Genomic DNA, 13,995 nt, shown 5'->3' on the forward strand with positions numbered 1-13,995 from the left:
TTATTACCGAAAATCGCTTTATTCGTTACAATTGAGTGAGCAGTTACACCTGCCAGACTGTGGCTTGCATGACTCGTCTTACTGTAGAAACCAATTACCACTTTTTGTAGTTTCCCAACAACTGATCATTTGGGAAAAAATATTTCCTATAATGAATAAAGGTTGAGTGCGATATAGAATCAGCTTTATCATCTCCCTGATGTAGCTTGTTGATCACCTTTGATATCTACATGCTTAGTAAGTATGACTGTGATGTTATCATCCTCCACATTCAATGCTGCTAAATAATATTGTTCCTTTGTCCAGATTTCACTTAAAGTGCAAGGCGTGGTTTGGGTCATGCTGAATCAAGTCCACAGATGTTTCCAACCCACTGTGGCATGCAAGAGACGTGCTATCACAAATATTTCTGAAGAATGAAGAGCAAATTTTTCCTTCCACTCAAACAGTATTGGTTCACAACAAGGTCCCTCATCACTTCTGCACAAGCTCATTTTGAGTGCGAAGAAAATGAAAATGGAGCATCGTGAATGAGTAATTGTCCACTGGAAGAAAGTGGTCTGGTCTAGCCGAATCATGTTTCACATTATTTAAAACAGATATGAGGAATATGACACTTTCAAAATGACATAATCCACCCCCAGATTGTTTCGAGAAACCCCTCGTAACGAAGTGAATAGGAGTGGCCTGGACATCTTTCATGTCCAGATAAGTACATGTCATCTCCAGATAAGGGCATGTCATTTCCAGATAAGGACATGTCATTTCCAGATAAGGACATGTCATTTCCAGATAAGGACATGTCATTTCCAGATAAGGACGTCATTTCCAGATAAGGACATGTCATTTCCAGATAAGGACATGTCATTTCCAGATAAGGACATGTCATTTCCAGATAAGGACATGTCATTTCCAGATAAGGACATGTCATTTCGAGGATATTTTCAGATAAGGATTGTATAATTAAATGACTAAATAGACTTTGAAAGAAGCTGAAAACACTTGGAAGAAAACACTTGAAAATGGAGCATCGTGAATGAGTAATTGTCCACTGGAAGAAAGTGGTCTGGTCTAGCCGAATCATGTTTCACATTATTTAAAACAGATATGAGGAATATGACACTTTCAAAATGACATAATCCACCCCCAGATTGTTACGAGAAACCCCTCGTAACGAAGTAAATAGGAGTGGCCTGGACATCTTTCATGTCATTTCCAGATAAGGACATGTCATTTCCAGATAAGGGCATGTCATTTCCAGATAAGGGCATGTCATTTCCAGATAAGGACATGTCATCTCCAGATAAGGACATGTCATTTCCAGATAAGGACATGTCATTTCCAGATAAGGACGTCATTTCCATATAAGGACATGTCATTTCCAGATAAGGACATGTCATTTCCAGATAAGGACATGTCATTCCCAGATAAGGACATGTCATTTCCAGATAAGGACATGTCATTTCCATATAAGGACATGTCATTTCCAGATAAGGACATGTCATTTCCAGATAAGGACGTCATTTCCAGATAAGGACATGTCATTTCCAGATAAGGACATGTCATTTCGAGGATATTTTCAGATAAGGATTGTATAATTAAATGACTAAATAGACTTTGAAAGAAGCTGAAAACACTTGGAAGTGTACCTGCGAGCCTCTGCACAATGAAACAGTTGGATAACTTCCTGATCAATTCGTCCTAAAACTTTATTTCTTACAGTCATCTTGGGGAAAATGCCAGGGGCATAGAAAAGGCCCCTTTGTATGGTATGTGCAATGTGGCAAAGTATAGAAAGGAAGGGACATTCCATAGCTTGTAGAAAATGCCAAACAATAGAAAATAAGGGACATTCAAAAAATCTCATGTACATGCTGGACTACCCTTGTGTTCTGAGGAGGAACCAAGTAATGCTCTAGAAAAGTTCATATAAAAGGGCACGCTACATCTGGCAAATAATATACATTTACTTCTTCATGCAGCTGTATGAATCAAATTGGCACCTCTTTATATGAAGATCTTTATAGCTGTATATTGTTGAAATATACCTTTCAACCCTTTAGACTGCTGAGATCCCTTAGACCTTTGGAGACCCTTTAAGTCCTCCATGACCCAAAAGACCCCGAAGACCCTGAAAGACCCAGGGAACCCAAAAAACTGAAAGACCCCCAAAGACCCAAAATACCCCAAAAACCGAAAATACCCCGAAGACCCAGAATACCCCAAATACTCTTAAAGACCCCAAATACCCAAACGACCCCAAAGATCCAAATACCCAAACGACCCCAAAGATCCAAAATATCCAAAATACCCCGAAGACCCAAAAGACCCTGAAGACCACAAAAAAGTCAAATTACCCCAAAGACCCTTAAAGAGCCAAAATACCCCCAAAGTCCCCAAAGAACCAAAATGCCCCAAAGAACCTTTAAGACCCAAAATACCCCTAAAAACCCAGAGAACCCAAATATCCTTAAGGACCCTGCACAACCAAACAACCCAAAAAGACCAAGGGGACCCAAAATACCTGAAAGAACCAAAAGACCATGAAGACCCAAAACATTCAAAAGACCCCTAAGATCCTGAGACCCTTAAGACCCCAAAGACCCTTTAGACCCATTACACCAGCTTGGACCCTTGACCATTTAAAGCTTTAGAACACTTGGACCTTTTTAGATTACAAATAAATTACAAATAAATAATATCACCAATATTACAAATAAATTTGTACAAAAGAAATGTTTGTATTATGATTGGTGTAGATCATAGAAACTTAAGTTCAGTCAGGTCATTATCCTCAATTAAGACCAACCTGTGCCTCTGCAGCAACGTGTGGTGAGTCGAGCGTAGCGAGCAGATCCACACTAATCCTATATAAAATATATCGATTGATTTATGACCTGTTTTGAAATCAATTGTCTGAAATGTTATTGACTATAAAAGTTAATGTATAATTTATGCCTTGTGGCAAACTCGATAACTTCTCTGTAATGAAATAAATGAACATCAAAACAATGAGAATAATAGTTGTGCATTGAATAGTGACCATGACGAAGTTGTTGGCGGTAGTACTCTGTCTTTCGTGGTCATAATATGGTAGTTGTTCTTCACGTTGGTTGTACAGACGTTACGTACTATTTGTTTAGTACATTACTGTACAAGATGTTTTCGGAATGTAGAAAGAGCTTTACGTTTGACTTTGATGTAAATAAGGAAGAGCCACGTATGCTGTGGGTGTGCGGACGTTTCTCCTGTTGTGACTCTTGCTCGTTTCCTGGGGTTTCACCATGGCCATGGTGAAATCGGTGATCCTCATTGGAGGTTCTCAAAAAGGTGAATGCAACGGATACGTGGACATGTTCCAGCAGGAAGTCAATGGAACATAGAATCGATTGTTTAAATAGGCAGTATAAGTTTGGACATGAAGAGAAGTTTATGTCCCGCGTCAAATCGATTAAAAATATATACATATTGAATATGACGTCAACAAATATAGAGAATATTGTGTGAAATATGAAATATGTTGATATATGGCGTGGGATTGACACGGACACCATGAGCAACGCGGATAACTTGATCACATCATGTCTATCTCGACTGAGGGATTATAATAATTAAAATGAAAGTGAACATGACTATGACTGAGGAGGCTTAAGGGATTATAATAATTATATATTGTCACTATGAGGGTTAAGGGATTGTAATATTATATATAATGAATACGAGGAGGGTTGAGGGATTATAATAATTATATATATAGTGACTCTGAGGGTTGAGGGATTATAATAATTATGTATAGTGAATATGAGGGTTGAGGGATTGTAATAATTATGTATAGTGAATATGAGGGTTGAGGGATTATAATAATTATGTATAGTGAATATGAGGGTCGAGGGATTGTAATAATTATATATTGTGACTATGAGGGTTGAGGGATTATAATAATTATGTATAGTGAATATGAGGGTCGAGGGATTGTAATAATTATATATTGTGACTATGAGGGTTGAGGGATTATAATAATTATGTATAGTGAATATGAGGGTCGAGGGATTATAATAATTATGTATAGTGAATATGAGGGTCGAGGGATTGTAATAATTATATATTGTGACTATGAGGGTTGAGGGATTATAATAATGTATAGTGAATATGAGGGTTGAGGGATTATAATAATGTATAGTGAATATGAGGGTCGAGGGATTGTAATAATTATATATTGTGACTATGAGGGTTGAGGGATTATAATAATTATGTATAGTGAATATGAGGGTTGAGGGATTATAATAATTATGTATAGTGAATATGAGGGTCGAGGGATTGTAATAATTATATATTGTGACTGAGGGTTGATGGATTGTAACAATGATATGTAGTGACTATGAGGGTTGAGGGATTGTAATAATTATATATCGTGAATATGAGGAGGGTTGAGAGATTGTAATATTTATTATATGTAGTGAGTGAATATGAGGGTTCACGGATTGTAATATTTATATGTCGTAAGTGAATATGAGGGTTGAGAAATTGTAATATATTTATGGAATGAAAGTGAACGTGATGGCGAAGGATAAGGGATTGTAAATATTAGTGAATGAATGAAATTGAACAAGAGGTGGATAAGGGATTGTAAAATTAGTAATTATTTGAAAGTAAACATGATGAGGGATTGTAATATATTTATGGAATGAAAGTGAACATGAGGGTGATGGATTTAAATATCATAGGTGAAAGTGAAAATGAGGTGATTAATTGTAAGACTATTAATGCAATGAACGTGAAAATTAGGTGATGGATTGGAACACTATTAATGTCATGAAAGTGAACATGAGGATGGTTGAGGGTTGAGGGATTGTAAACGTCCGAAAATGGACGGAGGTTGTGTTTCCATCCCTGTCTCTGTTTGCCTTTCTGTGAACATGATTTCTCACAAAGTTGTGGAAGGATTCGGACAAAATTTTGTGGGCAGGTTGGGTGTTTGATAAGGACAAATTGATTAGATTCTGGTGAAGATCCAGATCTGGATCCAGATACCATAATTTTTACGTGATTCTTCACCATTGAGAGATGGGTCCAAAACACTATATAACGTATCTAAAAAAAGTTATGGATGGATTATGACAAAACTGGGTGGAGAGATTGGGTGTGTGACAAGAACAAGCCGATTCGATTTTGGTTCAGATCCGAATCCAGATCTGGCCTATCAGTGGGATACAAAACGTAAACTGTTCAGTCTGTCTGAAGTATTGTCATGTGTCTGCCCTGTAGTGAACACCGCAGGGTGACATGGATTACCAAACGAGCTTGAACTCCAAGGCGTTCAATCGAATGGCGGACCTTTACTCGCGAGGGAAAGGAGGCTGACGAATTTACCTAAACGGCTTCCACCCGACGTCTTCGAACCTGCGATAGTCAACTCAAACCCGACACAGAATTGAATTCAATTCAAATTGCAACAAATATAGAGGGTTTTTTTTTTTTGGGGGGGGGTATACAATATCGAGGTTCGTGTAAGAGTTAACATAAATCACAAAACGACAACAAAAAACGGACACACAAAACATACAAACAAAACATACAATAAAGGGAGTGGGAGACAAGATGGGGAGGGAGAAAGGGAAGCACACAAGTACAACAGCAGAGAACATGGACATCGGGGGATCTGTGGGAGGTAGAGGGCTTGGGGGGAGGAGGCGTGGGAAGGGGAGAGGTATAAAACACATGGACACTGCTAGGACTTCCAAGAAAGAAGTTGGTATTTCAAAAAAGTGGATCTGCGGTGAATTAACGGGGGTAGAAAAGATCAAGGTTTTGGATGGGGGAAGACAAGAAATGGTGGTGAACAGCTGTTTTAAAGACCTAGAGGGAGGAGTGGGATTGAAGAGAGTGAGGGAGTTTGTTCCAGATGTGGCAATAAAGAGGAATGAAAGAGTGAAGGTGAGCAGAGAGTCTTGATTTTGGCAATTTCACCAGAAGAGGGTTGCTGGCAGATCTTGTGTGACCTGTAGGAATATTTGGGGGACAGAACACAGATAGAGCTGGGGGAGATAGGCCAGATAGAATTCGGTAGAAGACAGAAAGATCACCTACCTGCCTGTGGTGAGTGAGTGAAAGGACCACACAATCAGCTTCATCGCAGGAGATTCCAATGATTCTGAAAGCTTTGGTTTCAACAGCGTGAAGCCGAGCTAGGTGTGAGGCAGGAGCACCGGCCCATAGGGGAGAACAGTATTCCATTGAGCTGCGGATGAAAGCCTTGTATGTGGTGAGGAGCTCAGGTGTGCCAAGGAAGGACTTCGCATGACGGAGGATGCCCAGTCGGCGACTGGCTTTGGAGGCCAGCTTGGAAATGTGGTTTTCCCAGGAAACACCATGTCAGATAGTGAGACCCAAAAGCTTGAGTGACAGAACTTCTTGGAGCGGATTATTGAGAAAGTAAATTGGAGGGTTGTCCAGTCGGTCTTTGCGGATAGACATAGTAAGAGTGTGAGATGTGTCGGGATTGAAAGACATGTTCCACTTGTTTGACCAGTCTGATTTTGTCCAGGTCTTCAGAGAGTGAGGAGGCTGCAGACTGCCGATCTGAGGGATGAGGAATGGGGCGTCAGAGAGTGGAGTCATCAGCAAAGAGAAAGAGAGGATTTTCCAGAGAGTCGGAGAGATCATTGATGAAGACCAGAAAAAGCACAGGGCCAGAACACTGTCTTGGGGAACTCCAGTCTGAACAGGAAGCGGAGATGAGAGAAATCCATTTTGGACCACATGTTGACTACAACCAGAGAGTAAGTCCGTAAGCCATGTGTGGAGAGTTCCATGGATACCATAGGTGGAGAGTTTGGTGAGCAGAGCGGCGTGCCAGACCGTATCAAAGACACGTGATATGTCTGATTTCCTCTTTGGCATTGAGGACCTCCATCCATGTTTGAGACAGCAGAAGCAGCATGTCCAGAGTCGAGTGACTTGGTCTGAAACCAAATTGATGATCAGAGATCAAGCCATTGGAGAAGAGGAAGGATTTGATATCCGAAGCAATGATGGATTCCATGACTTTGCTGATAATTGGGAGCAGGCTGATTGGTTTGTAGTTGCAAGGATCTGTTTTTGCACCAGTTTTGTGTAAAGCGGTGATGTTAGCCGATTTCCAAACAGATGGCAGATGACTTTGAGCAAAAGAGAGGGTGAAAAGAATAGAGAGGGTGTGAAAGAGCGGCAGAGCAGGAATTTAGGACCCGTGGGCTGATGCCGTCTGGTCCAGTTGCAGAATCAGCGTCGAGGTTTGACAGAAACTTCTCCACCTTGTCAGGAGAGAAGGACAAAGAGTCCAAGAGCAGCTGGGTTCGACTGGGTAAGATGGGTACAGAGAGAGATGGGTTTGTGACACAATATTTTGAGGCAAACACAGAGTTGAGGCATTCGGCTTTGTCACGTACGGTGTCAACTGTGTAGCTATTTGAGGTAAGGGAGTGGATGGAGGGGAAACAAACACCAGAAACAGATTTGACCAAACGCCACCAGGATTTGGTGAAAGCAGACAGGTTTGAGAGTAGAGAGATAATGTTTCCTGGCTCTCCTGAGGGTAGACACATTTGTTCCAAGCTTGGTGGAAGGAACTGAGATTTCCTTCAGTTGGATTAGCCTTCCAAGAGGCAAAGGCAAGTTGTTTCAGGGCAACTGCCTCACCACAAGATTCAGTGTACCATGGATGGGAGGTAGGTTTAATGAAAATAAATGCCAGCAAACAAGAAAATGCGCGATAAACTAATATCCTAAATGGGACGGCCCCCACAGTCCCATATGCACACAAAGGGAAATATAAAAGAACGAAAGTAAAAATGTGTATTTGTTTCATGGCACTTAGCTCTGAGCTGTTCTTGAACCTCGTCAGGAATCGTCCAGGCCCCTGCGCGCAATCCGGGCGCGACACCGGCCTTGGTGGGGAAAAAAGGCCTACGCATGCCCTCGTTCACTCAGCCGCGCTCGTCCTCCCGATCGTCCAGACTTCCAATGTCCCCGGCGCAAGAGCGCTACAAAATGTTCACATGCTCGTCAATGAATCTCCCTCGCATAGGAGCGCTATGAACTCTGACCATTCGCTCTGAAATTCCGAAGCAGAGCGAGATACGAAATCGTCACCGCTCACCACCAAAGCCAGAAGATGAGAGACAGCCAAGAGGAGGAAATGTCGGGGAGACGACCGTTCGCCACCAAACCCAGAAAAAGGAGAGGAAGTCAAGAGGAGTCGTGAACTTCGACCGTTCGTTGTCGAATCCCGAAAATCAGCGACAGCCAAGAGGTGAAAATGTCAGGGAGAGCATTATTTTATACTCGAGGCTCTGGCGTCTTCCGTGCCTGCTCCACCAATCCAATAGTCCCATCTTAGCAGTCCTTGCTCCAATCAATCCCGGACCAATCACTCTTCTTCGGGGCGTGGCCTTATGGCCCTGCCTGCTTGATGTGGCGATGTCGTGGCTGGCAGTGCCAACGGTATTGTTCAATGTCTTGTTCCGGTCGCTTTTATTTAGTGTTATAAATGTGCGATTGCCTGGCTTTGTGTATGTGCTGCGTCTCATAAGGAACAGAGGAAAAATAACAAGAGGCCATTACATACAGTGGATTACTTACCCATAATCCATAACTAATCCATTGAATGATCTCGCGAGATCACGGCGAGGTCACGTCTTTTCGAAGCTGTTCCATGCGCTCACGCTTTCGAAGCTAAGTGATCTTTCACATTTGTGTTTTTGTCGTATCTTTATCTTTCTTTCGGTGCATGTACCTATTGGGGTGACTTTAATAGGTTTCTCGGTGTTGGTTTTTCATACCTGTGTACAGAATCGTCGGTTTTTTCGTATCGTGTATTCTGAGGCCTAGTGTAGTACTAGTCGACTACCGTGTCATCAGACCTTGGCTTGAGGCTTTTGTTTTTTGTCTCAGCGGTTCTTCGATCGCGCTGCAACTACTTTCGGTCTCTGTTTTTCACGGTCTTTTCACCCATACTCCCTTGTTTTAAAATCTCAAAAAAAACCAAAAATTTTTTTCCCTTCCCTGTTCTTATCCGCTTGTGCGTTCTTATTTGTTCTTTCGGTCTTCGTTCTTTTGCTCTTTCGTTCTTCGTTATTTGTTCTTTCGTTCTTCGACCACGTTGTTCGAGATCACGTGATCAAGTTGTTAATACATGTTTCATCTGTCCCCTGAAGAACTTTATTATTATGTCATATTCGATAACACTTTTTTCTACTTCTTCTATAAAAGGATGCTTTCGACTTGTTCACCAATTCTATTCATTCAAAAAAAAAATTCCATCTCTTACAGTGCATCTTTCATTCATTCCCTAAACTCTCCAGAACTCCACCCACCCTTCAGCGTCCTCAAACGTATTTTTGACTCGAATGTCTCAAGAAACTCATTTTGCAATAAATGTTCGTTTCCCATAAATCGTACACTTTTCAAAATCCAATCACACCCCTCCCCTCCAAATCTTCCCCATCACCCATCTCTGTCAAATCTTCCCCCTTGCCCCTCCCCCCCAAATCTTCCCAAACACCCATCCCTTTCAAATCTCCCCCGCTGCCCCTTCCCTCCTAAACTCCCCCTACACCCCTCCCCTCCGAGACTCTCCCTCACTCCTCCCCTCCTAGACTCCCCTCTCACCCCTCCTCCTCAAAGCGTCCTCCCCGCTTCTTCCCCCTTCCAACTTTCACCTTCATCTTCCTCAACCTTCTGCCTCACTCTTCCCCCTCCTCAAATAACACCTCACTGCGCCTCACCCAAACACCATCAAACCTTTTGTCCGCCCCATTCTTCCCTTTCTCCAAGCTATTCTGTAATCTCTGACACACCTGCAACAGCTCTCCCTACCTCTTCCTCCTCTTCCACATCCTGCCCTACCGCTCCCCCCCCCCCCCCCCCCCTGTTCTGTATCCGATGCTCCCCCTTCCTCTTCCTTAACAGTATGGACCTCAAACATCCGGGGCCTTCGCTCAAACTTAACTGATCTCTCCATACAGGTTGCTTCTGACAAACCAGACGTGATCTGCTTAACAGAAACCTTCCTCCTTCATGATGTCTCTGATTCCTTGGTATCTCTCCCAGGTTACTCCCTCCTCCGGTGTGATAGACCTGAGCCTCGTCCTGGAGGTGGGGTTGCTATCTTTATAAAAAACTCTCTTCCTCACTCGCCCTGCACTGCCCTCTCTCCACCTCACCCCCAGGAATACCTTTGGCTATGGCTTCCCCTTCGCTCCCACCTTTTGTTCATATGCGTGTTGTACCGTCCACCAAACAGTGATGACTCCATCTACATCTCGCTGTCTCATAATATGGACCAACTTCTATCTACCCATCCCAACTCTCTCTTCCTCATATGTGGTGATTTCAACTGTCACCATGCCAGTTGGCTGGGGGTGGGTACCTCTCTCACCAGCCATGGCTCTTCAGCAAAGGACTTCTGTGACTCACTGGGACTGACACAATCTGTCAATTTCCCAACCCGGATCTCAGTCAACGGAGAATCTTCTCTTCTGGACTTGGTTATGACTAACTTCCCTGAAAATGTCTGCTGCTCTTCTTCTGCTCCAATCGGCTCTTCTGATCATGTGCTTGTTAAAGTGGACATCTCTCTGACCATTTTCAGAGAGCCTCCTCAGCGTCGACAAGTCTGGCATTTCACTCAGGCCAACTGGCACGGTCTTCAAGCAGCCATCAATCATCTGGACTGGTCTCCCATCTCTACTGCCTCTGACATCAACTCATCCTGGGAATTCTTCCAAAGTAAATTGCTCTCTCTCATGCACAGATTTATCCCTTCTCGTCTTCAGTTGTCATACCCTTCCTCCCGTCCATGGTACACGGAATCTTGTGGTGAGGCTATTGCCCAGAAACAACTTGCTTTCGTCTCCTGGAAAGCAAATCCAACGGAAGGAAATCTCATTTCCTTTCACAAAGCCCGAAACAAGTGTGTGTCCACCCTCAGGAGAGCCAGGAAACAATATCTCTCCGTCCTCAGGACCGAACTCTCTTATCTGTCTCCCTCTTCCAAATCCTGGTGGCGTCTGGTGAAATCTGTTTCTGGTGTTTGTTCCCCCTCCATCCCCTCCCTCACCTTAAATGGCCACACGGCTGACTCCACACGTGAAAAAGCTGAATGCCTCAACTCTGTGTTTGCCTCTAAATCTTGTGTCCCAAACCCATCCCTCTCTGTACCCACCGTACCCAGTCATACCCAGCTGCTCCTGGACTCTGTGTCCTTTCCTCCTGACAAGGTGGAAAAGTTTCTGTCAACCCTCGACTCTGATTCTGCAACTGGACCTGACGGCATCAGCCCACGGGTCCTAAAATCATGTTCTTCCGCTCTTTCACTCCCCCTCTCTGTTCTCTTCACCCTCTCTTTTGCTCAAGGTCATCTTCCACCTGCTTGGAAATCTGCCAACATCACCGCTTTGCACAAAAAAGGTACAAAAACAGATCGCAGCAACTACAGACCAATCAGCCTTCTCCCAATTATCAGCAAAGTCATGGAATCCATCATTGCTTCAGATATGAAATCTTTCCTCTTCTCCAATGGCTTGATCTCTGATCATCAATTTGGTTTCAGACCTGGACACTCCACTCTGGACATGCTGCTTCTGCTTTCTCAACAATGGATGGAGGTCCTCAATGCCAAACAGGAAATTAGAGCAGTCTCCCTTGACATATCACGTGCCTTCGATACAGTCTGGCACCCCGCTCTGCTCACCAAACTCTCCTCTTTTGGTATCCATGGAAATCTCCATGCATGGCTGGCGGACTTCCTCTCTAGTCGTAGTCAACGTGTGGCCCTGAATGGGTTTCTCTCATCTCCTCTTCCTGTTCAGGCTGCAGTTCCCCAAGGCAGTGTTCTGGGCCCTGTGCTTTTTCTGGTCTTCATCAATGATCTCTCTGACTCTCTTGAAAATCCTCTCTATCTCTTTGCTGACGACTCTACTCTCTGTCGCTCCATTCTTCATCCCTCAGATCGGCAGTCTGCAGCCTCCTCACTCTCTGCAGACCTTGACAAAATCACAGACTGGGCAAACAAGTGGAACATGTCTTTCAATCCTGACAAATCTCACACTCTTACGATGTCTCTCCGAAAAGACCGACTGGACAACCCTCCCATCCACTTTCTGAATAATCCTCTCCAAGAAGTTCTGTCACTCAAGCTTTTGGGTCTCACTATCTGCCATGATCTTTCCTGGAAAAACCACATTTCAAATCTGGCCTCCAAAGCCAGTCGCCGACTGGGCATCCTCCGTCGTGCGAAGTCCTTCCTTGGCACACCTGAGCTCCTCACCACATACAAGGCTTTCATCCGCAGCTCAATGGAATACTGCTCTCCCCTCTGGGCTGGTGCTCCTGCCTCACACCTAGCTCGTCTTCACGCTGTTGAAACCAAAGCATTCAGAATCATTGGAATCTCCCGCGATGAAGCTAACTCCAAGGGCCTTCTCACTCACTCACCGCAGGCAGGTTGGTGGTCTTTCCGTCTTCTACCGACTCCTCTCTGGCCTTGCCCCCCCAGCTCTCTCTGGGCTCTGTCCCGCAAATATTCCTACAGGTCGCACAAGATCTGCCTGCAACCCTCTTTTGGTTAAACTGCCAAAATCAAGACTCTCTGCTCACCTTCACTCCTTCATTCCTCTTTTCTCCCACCTCTGGAACAAACTCCCTCACTCTCTTCAATCCCACTCCACCCTCCAAGTCTTTAAAACAGCTGTTCACCACCATCTCTTATCTTCCCCCATCCAAAACCTTGATCTTTTCTACCCCTGCTAATTTCACCCCAATTCCACTTTTTGAAATACCAACTTTTGTCCTGGAAGTCCTTGGTGTCCTTGTGCTTTATACTTCTCCCTCCCCTCCCCCCCCCCCCTTCCCACGCCTCCTCCCCCCGGGCCCTCTCCCTTCCACACATCTCCCTGCTCTCGGATGTTGTGTGTGTGTGCTTCCCCTTTTCTCCCCATCTTGTCTTCCGCTCCCTCTTTTTGTGGATTTTGTTTGTCTGGTCGATTTGTTTGTGAAGTTAATGTTAGCTCTTTCACGAGCCTCGATTCAGTATACAAAAAAAAAAAAAAAAAAAAACTAATTAACATAACCCCACCCCTCGTGATGGAAATGAAGACACGCGCGTACACGGCATACGGTCTTCCAGATCCCTACTTAAGAAACGGGGTTTCTTCTTCTTCACGACAGTCGGAGCACACTACCTATGCAAATCTACCTGGACTAATCTAATCACTGCCTACCCCCTACAAACGTAACAGTATGTTCTCTACAGAGTGCCATTCTGGTGGTGGTTCGTGTGCAGCCACCCGGCTGCTGGTTGCGTCATTTTCAGTGGGCTCGTCTGCCACTGATGCAATGCCTCTCTATAACCAGTTATCTGGTACTCATTTTGCCGACCTCACATGGATGACTGGCTGAGCCAACCCCAACTGGCCATCAATTCAACGGGATTCAACGTCAGGACCGAAAGATCCCAAGCCTGCTACCCTAACCATTAGGCCAGGTTAGGTTGAGGGATTGTAATATTTGTAATTTTGTGAAAGTAAACGAGGGCGAAGAACCATGCAGCACATTGTGAACATACCATGTGGCGGATGATCATCGCTGTCTTTATTTCTCTCATCTGTCTGTCGAAGGAGAAGTGAATTCTTGTAGAAACTTTTATGTAAGGCTCATTTTGCTGCAACTCCATGGGTTTGAGGGTTGTGGAGTAGCAGCTGAAACCTGAATCCTATCCAGGTTCTGCCTGATGTCTCCATCTTTGCTCTTTGCTTATTTGGGTTCCTTCTGACGACTCCAATGCAGTATTTGGTTTTCCATCTGATTTTGTTTTCTGGTTTGACGCTACCACTTGCTTTGTGTGCAGGAACTCGCTTTCGACCCCTCTCTCTGGACTTGCCAAAGCCTCTGTTTCCTGTGGCTGGGTTTCCCATCATTCAGCATCACATTGAGGCTTGCAGCAAGGTGCAAACTCCC

The 13,995-nt window shown here is 44.1% G+C and overlaps 1 protein-coding gene across 1 annotated transcript in view; it reads left to right on the plus strand.

Annotated features, from left to right (window-relative positions):
- The first annotated feature begins 3,064 nt into the window (after nt 1–3,064).
- Nucleotides 3,065–13,995, plus strand: part of GMPPA (GDP-mannose pyrophosphorylase A) — a 67,629-nt gene continuing 56,698 nt past the window's right edge. Inside the window, exons 1-2 of the mRNA XM_068097786.2 lie at nt 3,065–3,330; nt 13,886–13,983. Coding sequence (XP_067953887.1) covers nt 3,285–3,330; nt 13,886–13,983 — 144 coding nt within the window. The 5' untranslated portion in view covers nt 3,065–3,284. The remainder of the gene's footprint in view (nt 3,331–13,885; nt 13,984–13,995) is intronic.

This window comes from Myxine glutinosa, chromosome 6 (genome assembly GCF_964187855.1).
Source record: "Myxine glutinosa chromosome 6, kmMyxGlut1.1, whole genome shotgun sequence".
NCBI lineage: Eukaryota > Metazoa > Chordata > Myxini > Myxiniformes > Myxinidae > Myxine > Myxine glutinosa.